The sequence below is a fragment of the Cynocephalus volans genome, chromosome 14, assembly GCF_027409185.1.
Source record: "Cynocephalus volans isolate mCynVol1 chromosome 14, mCynVol1.pri, whole genome shotgun sequence".
NCBI lineage: Eukaryota > Metazoa > Chordata > Mammalia > Dermoptera > Cynocephalidae > Cynocephalus > Cynocephalus volans.
The window spans coordinates 59,193,007-59,212,954 of record NC_084473.1 but is presented as its reverse complement, the minus strand read 5'-3'; the positions used below and the strand labels follow the sequence as shown (position 1 = coordinate 59,212,954).

The 19,948-nt window shown below is 35.0% G+C and overlaps 1 protein-coding gene across 7 annotated transcripts in view; it reads right to left on the bottom strand.

Annotated features, from left to right (window-relative positions):
• The window catches only part of EHBP1 (EH domain binding protein 1), a 370,142-nt gene that overhangs the window by 187,172 nt on the left and 163,022 nt on the right, over nucleotides 1-19,948 (bottom strand). For all 7 annotated transcript variants that reach the window (XM_063077688.1, XM_063077689.1, XM_063077690.1 and 4 more), the window contains one exon: nucleotides 16,365-16,554. In XM_063077688.1, the coding sequence (XP_062933758.1) occupies nucleotides 16,365-16,554 (190 nt within the window). The remainder of the gene's footprint in view (nucleotides 1-16,364; nucleotides 16,555-19,948) is intronic.

Here is a 19,948-nt window from a genome sequence, read left to right as displayed (position 1 = left end):
CTGGGCACAGACTTCATGAATACGACCCCAAAAGCACGGGCAACCAAAGGAAAAATAAACAAATGGGATTATATCAAACTAAAAAGCTTCTGCACAGCAAAAGAAACAATTAAAAGAGTTAAAAGACAACCAACAGAGTGGGAGAAAATATTTGCAAAATATACATCTGACAAAGGATTAATATCCAGAATATATAAGGAACTCAAACAACTTTACAAGAAGAAAACAAGCAACCCAATTAAAAAATGGGCAAAAGAGCTAAGTAGGCATTTCTCTAAGGAAGATATCCAAATGGCCAACAGACATATGAAAAAATGCTCAACATCACTCAGCATCCGGGAAATGCAAATCAAAACCACATTGAGATACCATCTAACCCCAGTTAGGATGGCTAAAATCCAAAAGACTATGAACGATAAATGCTGGCGAGGCTGCGGAGAAAAAGGAACTCTCATACATTGTTGGTGGGACTGCAAAATGGTGCAGCCTCTATGGAAAATGGTATGGAGGTTCCTTAAACAATTGCAAATAGATCTACCATACGACCCAGCCATCCCACTGTTGGGAATATACCCAGAGGAATGGAAATCATCAAGTCGAAGGTATATCTGTTCCCCAGTGTTCACTGCAGCACTCTTTACAATAGCCAAGAGTTGGAACCAGCCCAAATGCCCATCATCAGATGAGTGGATACGGAAAATGTGGTACATCTACACAATGGAATACTACTCAGCTATAAAAACGAATGAAATACTGCCATTTGCAACAACATGGATGGACCTTGAGAGAATTATATTAAGTGAAACAAGTCAGGCACAGAAAGAGAAATACCACATGTTCTCACTTATTGGAGGGAGCTAAAAATTAATATATAAATTCACACACACACATACACACCCACACACACACAAACCGGGGGGGGGAGGGGGGAGAAGATATAACAACCACAATTATTTGAAGTTGATACAACAAGCAAACAGAAAGGACATTGTTGGGGGGGAGGGGGGAGGGAGAAGGGAGGGAGGTTTTGGTGATGGGGAGCAATAATCAGCTACAATGTATATCGACAAAATAAAATTAAAAAAAAGAAAAAAGAAAAAAAAAAAAAAAAAAACATAAGGCAGAATGTGAGCTTACAAATCATGTTGTTTTTCCCCCACCACATACACACACAGACACTGTAACTTCAATGACTTTCCACCACACATAGGTTTAATGCCAAAACTGCTGCCATGGTTCATAAGATCTTTAATGATTTAGGCAGTGTCTACCTCCCCAAACTTGCATTACATCACTGTCCCCTTACTCACTACTTTCCAGTCACATGGGCGTTCTTTCAGTTCGTCAAACATGGCAAGTTATTTCTTGCTTCAGGGCCTTCAGACATACTGTCTGAATTCTCCCCAACTCTTCCTACTGTTGTCTCTTTATTATCTCTTAATAGGTTTACCATCACTCTCTTTTATGGTATCCTTTTATTTTCCTCCAATGCATTTACCATGATATTTATGTATATAATAGTATTTGCTGGTTCACTTTGTAGTATCTCCAGGAGGTTAGAAACTGTGCCTGTTATACCCAATATCTAAAACAATGGCTGCCATACTGTGGGTGCTCAAGCTCAATTAACATTTTTTTTAAACTGTAGTAAAAAGTATATAACATTAAATTTACTATCTTAACCATTTTTAAGCATACAGTTCAGTATTCAATACATATTTTTTGAATGAGTGAAATTTTCAGAGCAATCCAATCAGTTGCCCAAGCCAGAAACTTCTGAGTCATCCTTGATTCTTATTCTTCCCTTTTCATCCTCAGACCTTATTCTTTAGTCTTGTCTTTTCTAACTAACCTATTTTATTCAATCTTTCCTTCCATCTTCACCACATTGCTCAGTAGCTCACATTCTCATGAGTTCTGGCCTGGAACATTATAAAAGTTTCTTACCTATATCCTTGTCCTCAGTTTCTTCACTTCCTATTCTTCACATACTGTCTCCAAAGTTTTCATTCTACTGAAATCTGATCACATTTTTCCTTTATCAAATAGAAACCAATAGTGTGCAAGGCTGAACTGGAAACCAACTGAGTGAACTGTAATTATGTTTTAAGGTACAATGCCAAAAGTCACAGTGAACAGAGAAGCTGAAGACAGGGAAAGCAGTCGGAATAAGGCTATGAAGATAGGAACGTCAAGAGAAGCTGCTCTGCAAGTGCTTTTAACTGTTAAAGGAGGGCTCTGTGGCTCAGGGCCCACTCTGCCTGCATAGCCATTAAGAATTTACATGCAGTTAAATTTACCCATTTAGTGTGTAGTTCTGAAAGTTTTGACAAATGCATACAGTTGTATAACCTCCACCACAACTGGATATGGCACCATTCTGTTACCCACCTCCAAATTCCTCTGTATCTCCCTATCCCTTGGCAATCACTGGTCTGTTTCTGTCTCTATAGTTCTGCCTTTTCTGGAATGCTATATAAGTAGAATCATACAGAATGTAGACTTTTGAGTCTGGCTTCTTTCAGTTAGCATAATGCATTTGAGATTCATACACTTAGCTGATAGATACATAGATGTATCAGCTGCAGCCTTTTAATAGTGTCATTCAATACCTGGTTTCAACAGAATGCTACTGTTCCTAATGTCTACAAAATGCAGTTCAAATTTCTTAGCAATCATATATAAAATATTCACAACCTGATTCTCCATTTTTATGTCCAGTATTCCACTCACAATCACTACTAGTGCACACAGACTCTTGAAGTGGGCACTTTCATACTTCAATGGTTTTGCCCACCTTTTACTTTTGGAATGCCCTTCCTCTTCTTTCTTTGCTCATCTTGGGAACTCCAACTATCCTTCAATCACTCAGATCAACTGTCATCTCTGCTGCCCTGCTCACTACAACCACACACACACACACACACACACACACACACACACATTTCCCTATTCCTAACTTTAATGAGGAGCACTTGGAGAAGAGATGGCAGAGGTGTGAGTAATACTCTCATTAATGCTCTTCTGGTACTCTAGCCTATCTCTATTATAGCTCTAATTATACTGTATCATAATTTTTGTTTATGTGCCTGCCATATTGGGTAAATTGTAAGCTTGTTGAAGACAAAGGCTGTGTCTTAGTTATGTTTTCCCCCCTAGTTCATAGCACAGTTCTTTGTAGAGTAAGGGCTACATAAATATTGAATGTATGAAGTGGCGTATGAGGACAGACATGTCTTTTAAGATGTTTTAAGTGTTCAGTGGACACTGCTTCACCCTCTCAAACAAAACCTTGAAAGCCACTCTCATGGAACACTCCTTTCTTAGAAAAGAAAAATTATATAATGATCAATTCTTTTCTGCTTCACCCTTTTTCGAAATAGTTTATTTCTTACCAAAGCAAAATTAACACTATCATTAATAAATATTTATTAAAAATACATTGCCAGTTGTCTTGGAAAATTTTAAGGTTAAGAATTTTCATTTTAGTGAAGTAAATAATTTACTTTTACTTAACGTTCAAACCAGTGTTAACAGTAGCAATGAGCATTGCTGAACTGCTGTAGCATTCCATACTACTAGTGGCAAATGAGGTTATCTCTTGAGAAGTTTTCAGATTCAGTACACATATGTCTGAGTTCATATTTTCAAAATTAAGGAATAGTAATATCTTTGGTTATGTGTACATACTCTGAAGCCTCATCCTTCAAATATTATTAATATAGATTTGGTAATAGTTTAGACATGGTATATTAATTTGTACCAAGTAAATCTTTTGAAGTAATTTTTTTTCCAAAGAACTTAGAGGTAATCTATTGGAAACACGCTTTTTCCAGGAAAGAAAGCAAGTAAGTAAAATAATTGTTGTATTAAAAATATCTTATTGGTTTCAGTCAATTCTAAATTTGTGACAATAGCATGGGTTGAAATGAGGATAATTTCTGCTATATGAGGTAAAGTTTTACAAAGTAAATTAAGTATCAACAAGTTTTTAAAAATATATATAAATAAGGGGAATAATATATAATGGAACAAACATCTTCAAATTGTGTGAAAAGCGTAAGTACACATTACACACACATTTAATTCATTAAAGTCAGGCCACAAACAATAGAAAAAAAGGAACCACTCAGAGGCTGGTGAGTCATCACACGGGACCAGCGCATAGCCTCAGTGGAGACTGGTCAGGAATACAGAACTGCAGGAGGTGCAGTTTGCTGAAAAGGCTCAGGCCCAGACCAGAGTTGCCACACAACTCAGGTGTACCAGACCTCACGAGACCCGGAAGTACATACAAGGTCAACAATTAAATTCTCAGCTGCACAAAAAGCCTTCCCCTGGGAATCAGCAGCAAAGCAGCAATTTAGCTCAACCACGGGGCTCATGTGTTGGTCCCCACAGTAAGTTCCCCTATTTTAGAAGTAAGCAAAGGACAACAAATTAGTTCCAGTGCAGAGTTTAAGTGGTGGGAACGGCAAATAATCCAGCACAGAACTGAAAACAAAAAACAAAATACCCACAGATAAGAGAAAAAGTTTGATATTAACTAGTAAAGGTCTCACATCACCAAAGAACACCTATAAAACCAGAAGCATGCTGGCCTCCCAAGCCACGAAAGTGGGGGGCTGAGGGCTTCAGCCACACCCCCTAACATCTGTATCCAGCCAAGTGATGACCCAGCTGCTTGCTGGAAGCCCCCTGGTCTCCCCTGCCAGAATGGAGGGGGGGGGATGGGCCTCAATCATGCTCTTCCTCCTTCCCCCTCTTCTCACCCTATTTCCCCTCCCCTTTCCCTTCTCCTTCTGCCTCTCAATTGCTCTGCAGCAACACCTTAGAATGAGGCATGGAGCCAAGGGAAGCCAAACCCAGCTGCAACTAGGCAAGCTGTCAGCATCTCCTCAGGCCCACCTGGGTGCCTGAGGCATAGAGCCGGGGGAGGGCGAACCCAACCGCAACCAAGTAAAGAGCACACCAAAAACACCATTTTCATGCAGGTAGCCCACTACAGACACCACAATTGCCATCGCTGCCACAAAAGTGGCTAGTCTGTATAGCAGCAGTCACATCCATCATGCAGATGGCACACCAGACTCTGAACTGCATTGATGCAAGGAGAGTCACCAGCAGAGACCAAAAAAAAGAGGACCTCTCTCTCCACAAAGCACACTCCAGAATAATAGAAGAAGAATCTGGTTTACAATAATAGGGGAGGACTTCATCACATCTGTCTCAGTACTGGATAGATCATCTAGGCAACAAACCAACAGAGGAACAGTTAATTTGTCAGATGGAGAGAACAAAATTATGGTTATTAGAGGGGGGAGGGGAGCGGGGAGAGACTGGATAAGGGGCATAATGAATAAGTATGATTTGTAACAATGAATACGCTAATAAAAAATAAATTTCTGTCCATAATCAAAAAAATAAAAATAAAAATCACTAAAGAAGAGTAAGAAAAATAAAAATTAAAAAAATAAGTCTTTCTGCAGCACTATGCTAATTATTTCTAATTAGTTATTAGAAGTTTTTTTGTTTTGTTTTGTTTTGTTGGTGGCTGGCCAGCATGGGGATCTGAACCCGTGACCTTGGTGTTACAAGGCTGTGCTCTAACCAACTGAGCTAGCCAGCCCTTAATTATTAGAGGTTTTTTTAAAAAGGACAAAAAGTTTCCCAAGTTATAAACATAAGACCTAATGAAATTATCTAGCTACGTGCAGGTTTGCAAAGAAAATGCTCACACACCCCTGTTGATAATAGCACTAATGGAGCCAATATATAGTGTATATATTAATCCTTAGATTACAACTCTTAATCCAGGTATTAAAGAGTTTATATGTCCCACAGTAGTTTGGCCCTCTGTACATAATAAGCCAGTTAAAAAATACTTGTTATCAATGAAAATATGTCCTAACCTCCTGCTTAAATGCCATGGATACAGACAGTAAAAAGAATATTAAGGTATTTTACGATATCCAGTTACTCCATTAACTCAATTGTACTATGATTGTTTTTGAGACTCCTCTCCAAGTCCAAACATGTCAGGCTTGCTTTCCAGCCTTTCAAGTTGGGACTTATATTAAAAAACAGTGCCAAGCAACAAGTTGAAGTAAAACATAAAGCCTTCATAGAAATGATTACAGGAGTTAAAATTGATTGTAAATATCTTCCTCATCAACATGTCAAGTAGTAAAACCAAAAATTTTCATTGAACTTATAGTTTATATTGTTATAATTTCTTTTTGACCCATAGATTACTTGAAAGTATATATATTAATTTTTAAATGTATTGGTTTTTTCCAGTTATTGTTTTGTTATTGATATCTAAATTAATTGCACTCTAGGTAAAGAGCCCACCAAAATTTGTTGAAAACTTGCTTTGAAGCTAGGATGTCTCTTTTTATAAAGAAATGAATTCTTCAGTTGTATAACATGTATTTTAGGAGGTCAAAATTATTAATTAGGTCTTTAAATCTTACTGATTTTTAAGTCTGCCTATTCCGCCAATTATGGAGAGAGATATGTTATAATTGCCCACTATAATATAGAATATTTTTTTCTCCTTCTAGTTCTTTCAAAAGTTTGCTTTGTATATTTTGAGAATATGTTATTAGGTAAATGTAAACGTTAAAGTTATCTTCCTGTTGAACTGAACCTCTTCTCAAGATGAAATGACCAGCTTTGTATATAACTAGTAGTGTATTTAGCCTTAAAACCTATTATATTTGATATTAATATGGCTACATTGGTTATATTTTGGTTATTATTTTCATGGTAAATCTTTTTTTGGTCTTTTAATTTCAACCTTTCATATATCTATATTTTAGATGTGTATAGCTGGATTTTTTTAAAAAAATACAGACTGAAAATCTCTGTCTTTAACTGCAGCATTTAGCTCATTTAGATTTAATATAATTACTAATAATTTGAATTTAAAATTACCATATTATTTCAAGTTTTTCATTTGTCTCAGCTACTCTGTACTTATTTTACCCCTTTTGGGCCTTTTAGTGAATTATTTTAAAAAATCTATCCTCTATTCTCTCTTCTAGTTTGGAAGTTATACATTTTGTTTTACTCTTTTAGTGGTTGCCCTAAAACTTACAACATGCTTACTTTACCAATCAATGTCTAATGAGCAGTCAATGTCTTTATCCTACTACTCAATAACACCTTGAATATACTACCATAATTATCCACCCCCAGCTCATATATTATTGTTGTCATATATTTTAATTCATTTACTTTATCCCATCAAGAAATATTGTTTTATATTGTCAATGTTTGCTTAGATTTATCCACATATTTGTCATTATGCGATCGTTCTTGAATTCCTGATCTATGAATATTTTTCTTTTGCCTAAATTACATGTTTTAGAATTTCCTTTAGCAAGGGTTTACTGGTATCAAATTTAGTTGTGTGGGAAAATCTTTACTTTTGTCTTCATCCTTGAAAGATATTTTCACTGGACATACAATTCTAGGCTGGCAGTTATTTTCTTTCACCATGTGGAAAATATCATTGAACTGTCTTCTGACTTCCATTTTTGCTGTTGACAAATCAGCAGTGTTCCTTTAAAGATATTCTGACTTCCTCCTATCTTTGGGATTATTTAAAGGTCTTATCTTTGTCTGTCTGTCTGTCTGTCTGTCTATCTATCTATCTATCATTTTCTGAAATTTCACCATCAGGTCTCTGGATTTGGATTTCTTTTATCCTGACTGGGGATTTGCTAGGCTTCTTAAATCAGCAGACTATAGCTTTCATCAGTTTTGAATAATTATCTCTACAGATATGTTTGCTCTACTCTCTCTCTCTTCTCCTTCACAGTCTAATAAAAATTATGTTACACCTTACTCAATCCTTTGGGGTTTTTTTCTTTTTTTTTTTTATAACAAGAATTTTCAAAGGTAGAATATTGACATAACCACCACCCAACTTCAAAAGTTACTTTTTCCAATCTTGTTTTGTCATTCTCTCCAAATACTACACCCACCCATTTTTCTTCCAGAGTATTTTAAAGCAAATCCTCAAATCCTATCCTTTCAACAATAAATAATTCAGTACATATTTCTAAAAGATAAGTACATTTAAAATCTATAATTTCTCATTCCCCCCTCTTCCATTTTTGCCAAGCTATTCATTGGCTGACTGAATCCAGTCATTTGTCCTGGAGGATTTCCTATATTCTGTTCTGGCTGATTGCATCTTCATGGTATCATTTAACATATTTCTCTACCTCTTGTAAATAGGTAGTTATTATACTTGGTGGCTTGACTAGATCCCAGTCTAATTCTTTGGCAAGAGTACTTTATAGGTAGTTCTATGTACTTCCTATTGCAATACATCACGAGGCACAAAATGACTAGTTGTCCAACTCTTAATGACATTAAGATTGATCAGTACAGTTGACTTTTGTCAGCCTGATCTATTCATGTATTTTATAAAACCTTCCTGCTAATGGTTTTAGCAGCCATGCTGATTATTGCTAGATCCATTATTTCATTAAGGATTATAGAGTAGTGAGTTTCCTAATGACATAATTCTTTCTGCATTTCATAGCTGGAATTCTTCTATGAGAAAGAACTTTCCCTCATCAACTACTTAATTATCTTGAAATATAGTTTATAAAGTAAAGTCAGGATAAATACTGATTGTTTTCCTTTATTTTTCAATTTACAGAATAGTGAGTTGGTGCCCTAGCACACTCCAAAGGCAACTTTTTTGGTATTATCACTATGAATTCATGAATTTTAATATATTTGTTGCATTTCAATCCTTTGTAGATATTTATTCTTTTTTAATTCTGTAAACATATCTCCAGCATTTAATGCTACAAAAACACCAGATATTAAAACCTTTTTCTTTGTAGGTAATCTGCCTTTGAAATTCAAAAGTACTATCAGAATATGTTTAGTTTGGATCTCATTCCATTCATCTTGTCTGGTACTTGTGAGCCCTTATAACCTAAAGCTCAAGTCTTTCTCCAGTTCATGTAAATTCTCTTCTATTTCTTTGATAAATGATTTCCTTCTATCTGTTCTCATCTCTACAACCCCTATTACATACATAGTGAATCTCCTGACTCTAACCTTTATTTTTGTTTTTTCTCTCACAATTTTAATCTCTTAATCTTTTTACTTTCAATTCTAAAGAGTATTTTTCAAGTCTGTCTTCTAATTCATTAATTTGATGTTCTGCAATATATTTATCAGCTGTTTGTAGTTTTAAAATTTTTAAATTACATTCTTTCATATTCATGAATTCTTCCCTATTCTTAAATCATTAGTTTTTAACATTTTTTGGAAAATTTTCAAACCTACAGAAAAGGTATAAATACAATATAATAAAAATTCATTTATTTTTAAATCAAGATTCACTCATGATTAACTTTTACCTCAGATCATTATTTTTGGTGACTATTGGCTCTTGTTTCATTTATTAACGGGATGTCCAGTCAAATCACACTAAGATAATTATTTAGTTAAGAGTTTTTTGGAAAACTTTTGTTTTTGTGGTAGGTTTTATAGGTCATTTGTTCTGATGGCTAAGATTGGTCCCCTTTTTTTGACTTCTTTTTTTTTTTTTTTTTTTTTTTTTTGGTGTATGTGTAAGATTTAAAGAGGCACTCACTTTTAGGTTCATGCATGACACAGACAGTGAATGTCTCCTTAAGAAAAAGGCACGTATTGCCCAAATTTATGGAGACACTAGCTCTTTGATATGTGTAAGTGCCAAGTTTGTATTTGCATGACCTCAGAAGTTATTGGCTCCTTAAATTTTGATCCTAGTTGTCCCTCTTGTCTCACCTTAGTCCTGCCTCTGCTGTGCATTCACTTGTGGGTCTTTCCATATTTTTTTGTTTTTGTTTGCTTATTTGTTACTCTCACAGAGTAAGGTACTGGGAGTTTAGAAGAGTCTGTCACAGTGTGTATTAATCTGTTCAAATACTTCACAAACATTCCTCTTCCTCATGCAGTAAAGGGTGAGGTAATCAGTGCTTCCTTCACATTTATCATCAATAATATACCCAAAAGTGGCCCTGCCAATACACAGCAATAGCACTCAGTTTGCCATTTGTTGCTAACTGCTTAGTCTTTATAATGCATTTAGCAAGTAACCAAGTGAGTCATTCTTTATCTTAAGTACACAAATAAGCCATTTACTTTATTTAGGTTATTTTCCTATGTGGGAGAATTTTTGTCTTCATAAAGAAAAAATAGTAATTCCACCCTCAGTTGGAAACTGTAACAGGCACCTTAATTCAGTTACTTCAGAATATGTTGATACAAAAGAGCAACCTTTCAAAATCACACTTAATCACAAATTTGTTTTAAAAGGCAGGCTTTCTAATCAGGATTTAAACACACACACACACACACACACACACACACACACAAACCAACAAAATTTAACATTTCTATTTTTCCCACTGAACGCAGTGAGAAAAATCAGGATGCAGACTCTTAGAGGTGTTCTTGATGCTGGTTCTTTCAATTTGCAAAGACCTATAAGTGAGTTATAGCTGCTAAACATTTATCTGTCAGATTTGCCCCATCTGAGCACTAGCTGCCAAGAGTGCAAGATTTCAGGAGGCATTCACTGTCAGAGTAGTGCAGATACTGAGTCTGAACTTGCACTAACCTAAGAGAGTGCCTCCTTAAACTTTGTGCCCTAGGAGTCTCTCTTGCCTCACCCTAGTTAGTGCCCTGTAATGCACACATCCAAATGTATTTTAGAATTGATATCACATGTATCAAGGTAAAAAAGAAAAAAAATGTTTCTCAATTTCCTCACCAGTAATTCTATAAATTAACAAATCTCTTCAGACATGATTATATAAATGTAGAGAGCTGATCTTGAAGAAAATAGTATTTGGCCTTGGTAGCTTGGGTTGTTCATGGGGTATTTTTGTTTGTTTATGGCTTCTTTGCATTATTCTACTCTACTGTTCTAGACTGCTTTCTTTTTTTTTTTCTTTTTTTTTTTTTTTTTTTTGGTGGCTGGCCAATATGTCCAGTTAGCAATCTTCTAACTGCTTCCTAATATCCATTCTACTCTTCTTCTTTAGTAATAGAACCCTTTCTTTTTAGCTGGGTAACAAAATTGCCCAGAATAAAGACTCATTTTTTAGCTTCTCTTGCTAGAGATAGGTGTGGCTATTTTTTTGTCCCTTCCTTTTTGTTGACTAGACTAGGGCAATGTTGTGCCACAAGGCAGAAGTCTATGCTGAGAATGGTGACACAGCAAAATAGGAGACTAGGTCCTTTATCACTCTGTGAACCTACTGTATCAAGACTGAACCTTCGACATTTTTAAAGACAGGAATAAATTTCTCTTTTAATTTAAGCTGTTATTTGAGGCTTTCTATTGCCCACAGACAACCCTAATTCCAACTAAAATTCCACTAACCAGAAATTCATTTAATTAATAAGATTTTTAAGAATAACAATTCTAGGAGAGCCCACATACATATTAAGGAAATGTAGTTGATTCAGTGTAATTGGTTCTTAATCTTTGGCTATAGTGAGCCACACCAAAAGAAAGGTAGCTTTGTATGGTGGAGATAAGAAATTCCAGAACATAAACTGTTTTGCAGGAAAAAACAGGCCTAACTAAATTATCAATAAAAAGGTAAAAGATTGAATGCATTCCAGAGAGAGAAGCATTGAGGCTAATTCCCATTTGTTCCTAAGACCCAGCTTGTATTCTCTGCCTAGGGTTCTGCAAAATATCTGTGTCTTTATAACAAGTTATCCTTTTTGTTTAAGCAAAAAAAATGCAAGTACATGTCTTATTTCTGCTACTCATTAACTAAAAGAGTACTAAACCAATACAACTTGATATATATGGGAGCATTCCATCTATTCAATAGTACTGAGAAACAGGGTATCCCAGTACATAAGTTTTATAAGTAACATGAGCTTAACTTTTTCCCTGCTAGCTGTCATCAAATATAGCTTCTCACTTTATTTTAATTTTTTTTTAAACTGTGTGTTTATTATTCTATTCAATTACATTTTGATTCTTGTTCTTTTTATGGTTTTCCTTGAAAGGTTTGAGACATTTTCAATTTACCTAGGAGGAAATTAACATGCTGATTGTATGCTTATTGTTTTTCAGCAGGAATGGCCCTTAGACACCATTCTACAGTTTTGCACAGACAAAAATGAAGTTAAGTTAAAGAACTTTCCAGAAGGAGGCCTTTATGTGCAAAAGCTGAAAAAGATGTTTGTTTTGTGGTTTGAATTTGCTGCTGGGACCAATCAGAACTGCTGAGAGCTACCTGATTTTGGTTTACTCTGCGCTTCCCATAGTTTCTGCAGTCTACTCAAGTTAAAAAATATCCAAGTGAAAACCTTGTTTCTAGAAAAAAGTTTCTACAAAAAGGAAACAATATGAGTGAAGGCTTGAGTTATTTAGCTAAGCCTTGAAATATAAATGGGGTTTTCACTTTTAGAGATAGAGCAGATGGACAACAGTATCACTGTCAATCACTGGACCTCCATCAATTGGGATCTTTGAGGGATCCCTTCTCTACTTGACCAGGTTCACTTCATCATGGAATGTACAGTGGGGCTCTTCTCTATGCAATCATGAAAGTGTAAAAGTATAAGTTTAATTTACTTTAATTCTTTATTGTCATTGATAGTTGGTTGTTTATATTGTGATTCTTATGGTATTGGGTATATAGTGTTTAATCATATACTTTAGTAGATGTATCTGGCAACAATTTCATTTATGTCCCTAAGCTCTTTCTTACCATTTGAATTGTATTTCATACTAAGTTGTATGAATTATACTGAGGAGTTACCATATTCAGAGTTACATATTTGTTAACTTATAGTCACGGTCACTAAATGGTGTTCAGCCACAATGAGCCTAATTTATTTTATTTTATTGGATGGTGATGTGTTTAATGTCAGGTTACTTCTCTAAACATTGGTCGTTTTTCCAAAGTTGTTTTAAAAAGTATTGTGGTTTTCTCATTTTACAAATACAGAAATCAGTGGTCCGAAGTGTGAAGTTGATGTGGATTTATGACACTGAGGGGCGCTTAGCTGCCTTCAGGGTCAGTCTTAATTTTATTTTGCAATGTAAGTGCACACTTTTTATCACGTTGTTTAAATTCTAGTCTTGGTTCTCTTTCATAAATTTTCTTTAAAATAAGTAGTTTCAGGTTACAGGTGGGGAAATTAATCACCCAGCTAAGCACTTGTCATTTTATGACAGTGAAAGCTCTCCCAACCCTACAGTAAGTTGCCACCAAGCACAGTCTGGTATTTTGTTACACAGACAATTGTGGTGTAGTGTTATTATTTGACTAAAATTTGGGCCTATTTTTTTAAAAGGCTGTATTTAAATTATTGTCTCCTTTTCAGCTTACAAATAAGGAAAACAAATGGCCCAGAAGCTTGTTTTTAAGCATCAAAAATCTTTAATAATTTTAATGGAACTGATTTGATGTAAAGTACATTTTCCTGCTTTCCTAAATAAGAGTATTGTATACTAAACATGGTAAGACTCTTTCATGTTGATTCAAGGTTGCCAAAATGGTCAGTTATTTTACAAAGCTATAATAGCACAAAGTCTTCAGGAATTACAGAGATATATAGGTCTATTCCTATGATGAGTAAGTCCCATACTACTGTGCTTTCTTAGCTGCCATTTGTCATTTTTTATCACTGTCAGTATGACACTGATTCTAATCTACTGCCTTATCTCATACATAATTATGTAGTTGGCAGTTTCCAATTTCTTTTTTTTTGGTTTGGCAATGGTCCACTTTTTTTTCAAGTGAAATCTTACATAAACTCAGATATATGAGGGTGCTTCAAAAAGTTCATGCAAAGATTCATATTATCTTTTAATTTTATTTTTCCACGAACTTTTTGAAGTGCCCTTGTATAAAATGAATGAATGTGGATTTGTGCTGTGGAAGTAAAACAGGGGTTCCAGAGCCCTATTGCCAAGCCTCTACAAACTGGTCTCCAGTGCAGAACACCAAAAAGTCACCTGATGGAACACCAGGCCACCATCTAACAGTTTAATACCACTGGTCTAGCCTAAGAGTGACTTCTATTTTGAGGGATAACATCATCTTGTATAAATCAATACAGAAGGCAACAAAAAAAAGATACACAATCCCATTACCCACCTCTATTAGTATAACAAATACTCAAGTACAATATGTATGAGGTTCGAAAATTCAAACAAAATAGAAAGATAAAAAATGAAAAGAAACGTGTTCCTCAATGTTCTGCATACCCTCCACCTTACCAAGACCATTCTCCTTAAAGGTAATCCCTATTAAGTTACTTGTGATTCCTTCCACAATGTATATGAGCACGTATGTCTATGTGTATATGTGTGAACGGGTTTTTAAAATAAAATTTTATACACACAGACGTAATCATGCTATACTCTGTTATGCACTTTTTTTAAATTTAATAATTTATCATCAGTCTTCAATTTTTCTGTTGTGTTTCACCTGTGTGTCATCCCAACTACCTTCTGGATCAACAAAAGGTTACTATAGATACTGTGCTTCTACTGACTGTGTCTGAGCATAATAAGGCATTTTCAAGAGGAATACGGTGGTAAAATGCTCGGCCTTTCCTATAAACATCATTTATTCTACAATGCATCTGCAATAAAACATTATCCTCAAAATAATGTATAAAATAGCTATTCACATAGCTATTACATACTTCACTGAAAGAAAACTTAATCACCATGTAAACAATGATTCTATGGAAAAATATATTTATAATTCCAACTCAGAACCAGAAATACCTCTCTAGAGGTAGAATGGCACAGTGGGAAAGGTGTGGATTTTACATGCATAAGACCTGAATTTTAATCCTGGCACTGTCACTACTAGTTTTATCACTTTGAGCAAATTACTTAACTAAGGTTCAGTTTCTCAAATGTAAAACAGAGATAATGGTATCTATTTCTCAGGTTGCTCTGTGGATCAAATGAGGTACTAGAACATTGATCGACATACAGCAGGCACTGTTAAATTCCTTTCCATTCCCCTACAGAAGGATAAGGAATTCTTGATTAGCTTCAAACTCCTGATGGACTAAAGAGGGCAGGGAGTAGGCAGTCAGGAACTAGAGATTTGGAGAGATAAGAGACAGATTTGGGTATTCTTTATGGTCAGAATGGATAAGCTTCTTTACTCTGGCTAGAGCCCCAGTCACTGTCTTTATTTTTACACTGAAGGGAATTGGAATTGGCCATTTCCTTTGCTTTTTGTGTCTACCATTTGCTCCTTTCATTTAGAGTTTTCCTCCCTCTTTCCCTAGCCAACTGGTGAGATAAACTTTTTCCTAGTTCCTCTCCCTAAAATCACGGGGAAAAAAACCCCCATAAACCTGATATAAAAACAAACACCTGGAGATTGACTTTAGAATGGCAGAATGAGGACTTCAGTGAATTCACACTCCCTCTAAAACAACAAAAATATAGGTAAACAAAATCAACTTCATAACTCTGGCACTTAACAAAAACCACAAAATAAACTGAAAAAGTGAAGAGAAACTACTGAATTTCAATGCCTTTGAGAAAAACAGTAGCCCAAGCACCTGAGACGGAGTTTGGTTCCAGTTTCACACAACCAATGAAAATGCCATGTTCCAATCTTGTCTCTACTGGTATGAGTGGGGGGGTTGAAAGGGGGCCTGCCTATGACCTTTCCTTTATCCCTCTGAGATCAAGTTCTTATTTTTACCATAACTACCTGTGAGAATTAAAGAATCTAATATGGTAACAATAACAACATACCCATGAGTATATGGGCAAAAGTTATTTACCTAAAAAACTTGCTAAAACCAACATTCCTACCTTACACATGGAAGATACCATATTATTTGCAACCAAACCCCATTAATAGCTTTCAACTTTGTTCCAACAGTGTTTTACCTTTCCATGCAGTTATTATGTATTAAAATTTATTTAAAAAGTCAAAATTGTAACTTGAAATAAATCAAAGTGTCAATATTGAAATTCTTCAACAAAGCATTTTTCTGCACTGAGCCTTAATCTTTCCAGTACTTTTGTCAAAGGATGGTTTGTACTCCGTCCTCAATGTTCCCCTATCCCTCAGGCCTAGCTTCTTTAAAACCAATCCTACAATTATAATGCCCTTCTTCCTCTGATTTCAAAACAGCATTTTAAAAACAAATCTTAAACCAAACTATACAATCCATACTGTATTGTAAAATTATGGGCTCTCAAACATATATACAGTGTTACAGTTTTGGATTTTACTTTCAAATCATCAAAAACAGCTAACAACTTTTTGGAGAAAAAGAGCAAACATTAATTAATACATGTTTTATTAAGAATAAAATCCTACCTTTGGAGAAGTACAGAGATTTCTTCCTGTAGATACAACTGTGTTTTCAATTACTCCTCCTGTCCTCAGTGAGAGGACTGGTGGGGCTGGGGCCTTTCTTTTTACTCTCCTTTCAGTTTCCAGTTCTTGAACTGGAGTTACCAAATTACTTACAGGAAGAGCTGGTGTCGGTTCATAAAAAGGATTTGATCTAAATGAAAAGAAAAATGATTGTTAAATGTCTCTCAAAAAAATGGCTTATTTCCATCTAAAATAATAAAACATGCACTGAAAACAATACTTTTTTTCCCAAATAAAACCCAAACCAGTGATAACCTACAATTTGGAAATAATGACTGTTAATATTTTAGTTTACTTCTATCCAGAATTAAATAAAATTTTTCTCTTCTAAAAAGTATTTTTTAATTTTTTTAATATAAGGTCACACAGCTCAAACTATTACATATAGGGAGTCTTAGAAAAACGTTAAATGTTAAAAATTGTAAATCCTGTATATTTTCCACACCCAAGGAAAAGGAATAAGGTGTGACAATGCTGATTTATTTTCTTTTTTATGCTCCACCCCCATTTTTTTCCTTGCATTTCATCCCTTCTTCTATGTTAAATTCCTTTCTCATTAAGGAAAATCTTTCAATAGTTCGTTCAGCAAGGTTCTGTTGACAGTAAATTCTCCCAGGCTTTGAAAATGTCTTTTTTTCAGCCTGACACTGAAATGATAGGTTAGCTTGGTAGCCAATTCTAGTTGTCAGTTAGTCTATCTCAGCACTTTGAAGATATTAGCCCACCGACAGCCTAATATCGCTCCTTTGTGAGTCATCCTTTACCTCTGATTGCTGTTAAGATCTTCTCTCTATTTCTGATTTTGAGCAATTTTACTTAGATGTGTCTAGGTGTAGATTTATTTTAAATTATCCTGTTTCAGACTCCTTGTATTTCCTGAGTCTGAAGATTCACGTGTTTCATCAGTTCTGAAAAATTATCAGCCACCACCTCTTTATATGAAATGTCCAAAATAGTCAAATCCACAGAGACAAAAGTAGATTACTTGTAGCCAGGGGGTGGTGGAAAGGGGTAACTGGGACTAACTGCTAATAGACATGGGGTTTCTTTTTGTGTTGACAAAAATGTTCTGCTGTTAGATGGTGGTAACGGTTGTACAACACAATCAACATACTAAAAACCACTGAAATGTACATTTTAAGATGTGTAATTTAATGTTATGTGAAGTATATATCAATAAAAAAGGGCTATAAAAAAGAATGAACAAGAATAATGCCTACATATAGATATTACTGTGTTAGCACATCTCTCTACAATGACAAGTTATATATATAATGCTAATTAATATACTTAAACTATTCTTAAACAGTAGTTTAAGAAAAATTATTTAAGGAATTAGCATAATTTCCACATTCTGTTGATTATCTATGATTTGAATAATCTATTTCAGGATTTTCCACATGATTCTGAATAAACAAGAATTATTTTTATCCTTGTACTGTATACTTGAAAAATAGATTGGTTATATCATTAACTCATTGTGAGCTTAACAGTTCATCAGTTATATTAAGAAAGTGGAAAATTGGATAAAATAATTTTAAACAACATTTTGTATTGTTTATAGAAGGCAATTCATCCAAGAAAATAAATTCTAGAAAGAAAGTCCAAAGTTGGTTAGAAACAGGATTAACATAGACATACTGGAAAAATAGTACAATATGAAGCAAGGGTACAGCAAAATCTATAGTCTTTTCTTCTCACCTTGAAAATCTATGTTTCTTTGGAAAAACAACTCAAGTTTATTAAAAGGGTTATGCAGCTTCTGTGGATAAAATTCAATGAGAGGTTTCCTTGAAAAATTGACATACAATCATACCAGAAATGATTGCATGCTGGGCCTCAAAAGTCATTTCATAAATGTTCTGAAATAAAATTATTTCTTTATCAGTTTTCATGTTTTGCTAAATAAATTAGAATAGCTGAACTATCCCCCAAACATAAGAAAACTGAGAAGCCCTTGCGGTTAAGTGTAAAGGACACGTGCTAAAAGTAAAAAGCAGGGAAAGCCATATACTTTCTCTTGGTGCTGACAAATATGCTGGGGACTGAAGGTTGTTTTACATATCAGAGGACTCAATACTACTTTATTCATGATAGTATTATGCAGAAGGATAGAAGAGGAATTCGGTCATAAAGGAAGATGATATGATATTTTGGTCAAAATGGGAGATGAGTCACATAGGCTTCCCATTTGATGAAAGGTCATAAGTTTATTAATGAAGTAAGAACAAATTTTGGGAGATTTCTATTACTTATATTGGATCTTCAAACTTTTGGAGAGAAAAGATGAAAACAAGTAATTAACACAGAGTTCTTTCTGGACTTGCATGTTAACTGATGTTCAGTCTTTAGAACTTGTGTATGCATTCCTACCAAAAAAAAAAAAAAACTAGAGTGTTTACAGGTTCCCTCTGGTAACCCCAGATGACTGAGCAATTTAGAACACTCTTTACTCATGGGAAACTTGTAAAGACTGAGACTTTCATGTGGAAAGAGAATGGTCAAAAGGAAACACCCAGTGATTCTGATTTTAGTTTTTATTAAGGCATTTTAAAAGTTTAAGCAAACATTAGATGTCTCTTTACTTTGTTAACAGGAGAGAGCAGGGTGTGTGCATGTGTTGTGCAATACCCATGTATCTTAGAATAACTGAATGCTTGTACTTAAAGTTTGCATTAACATTCAAATGCTCTAGGTGTGTGGATATGACTCAGCACCTGCACCACCCATGAGAAATTTTATTTTGATCATACAATAGCTATCCCAAAGAAAATAAATACAATAACTTTAGCAAGAGTTGAGTCAACTTCTCAACCCCCAATATAGTTATTAATTAGTATTGAGATCTCAACCTGGGTTTGGAATCAGATGATTATTATGACATAACTCTAAGTACCTACGAAGGTTAGAACTTTTTTTAGGCTTTATCAAAACCTAGCCATACCCATGGAAACATGTAGCAACGTAAGAGTGATTACATATGTGTTGCAAAATGGGAAAATGCTAAGAAATGTAGTTCCTGAGCAGTAGAAAACAGTCCTCACTCTTTCAAACAAAACTCTCAAAATATCGGTCCAGCCCCGTGGCTCACTCGGGAGAGTGCAGCACTGGGAGCTCTGAGGCTGCGGGTTCGGATCCTATATAGGGATGGCCAGTGCGCTCACTGACTGAGTGTGGTGCTGACCACACCGTGCCGAGGGTTGCGATCCCCTTACTGGTCAAAAAAAAAAAAACTCTCAAAATATTTGTAGGTGGTCATTCTGTTCCTTAAGACATTTATTTTCCATGTCAAACAGTCCCTGTGCCCTCAATCATTGCTCATTTAATGTGGTTTCTGGACACTTTAATGACTTTGTTGCTCTACTCTGTTAACACTCCAAATCATCAATGTCCCTTGTAAAATGCAGCACCTAGAGTAAAATAGTGCTCAAAATAGTAGCCAACCAATGCATAGGGGAGAGATAACATTTCTCCCTTCACTCAAAGCAATTACTCCCAAATTTCATGCATCAAAGGAACCTTTT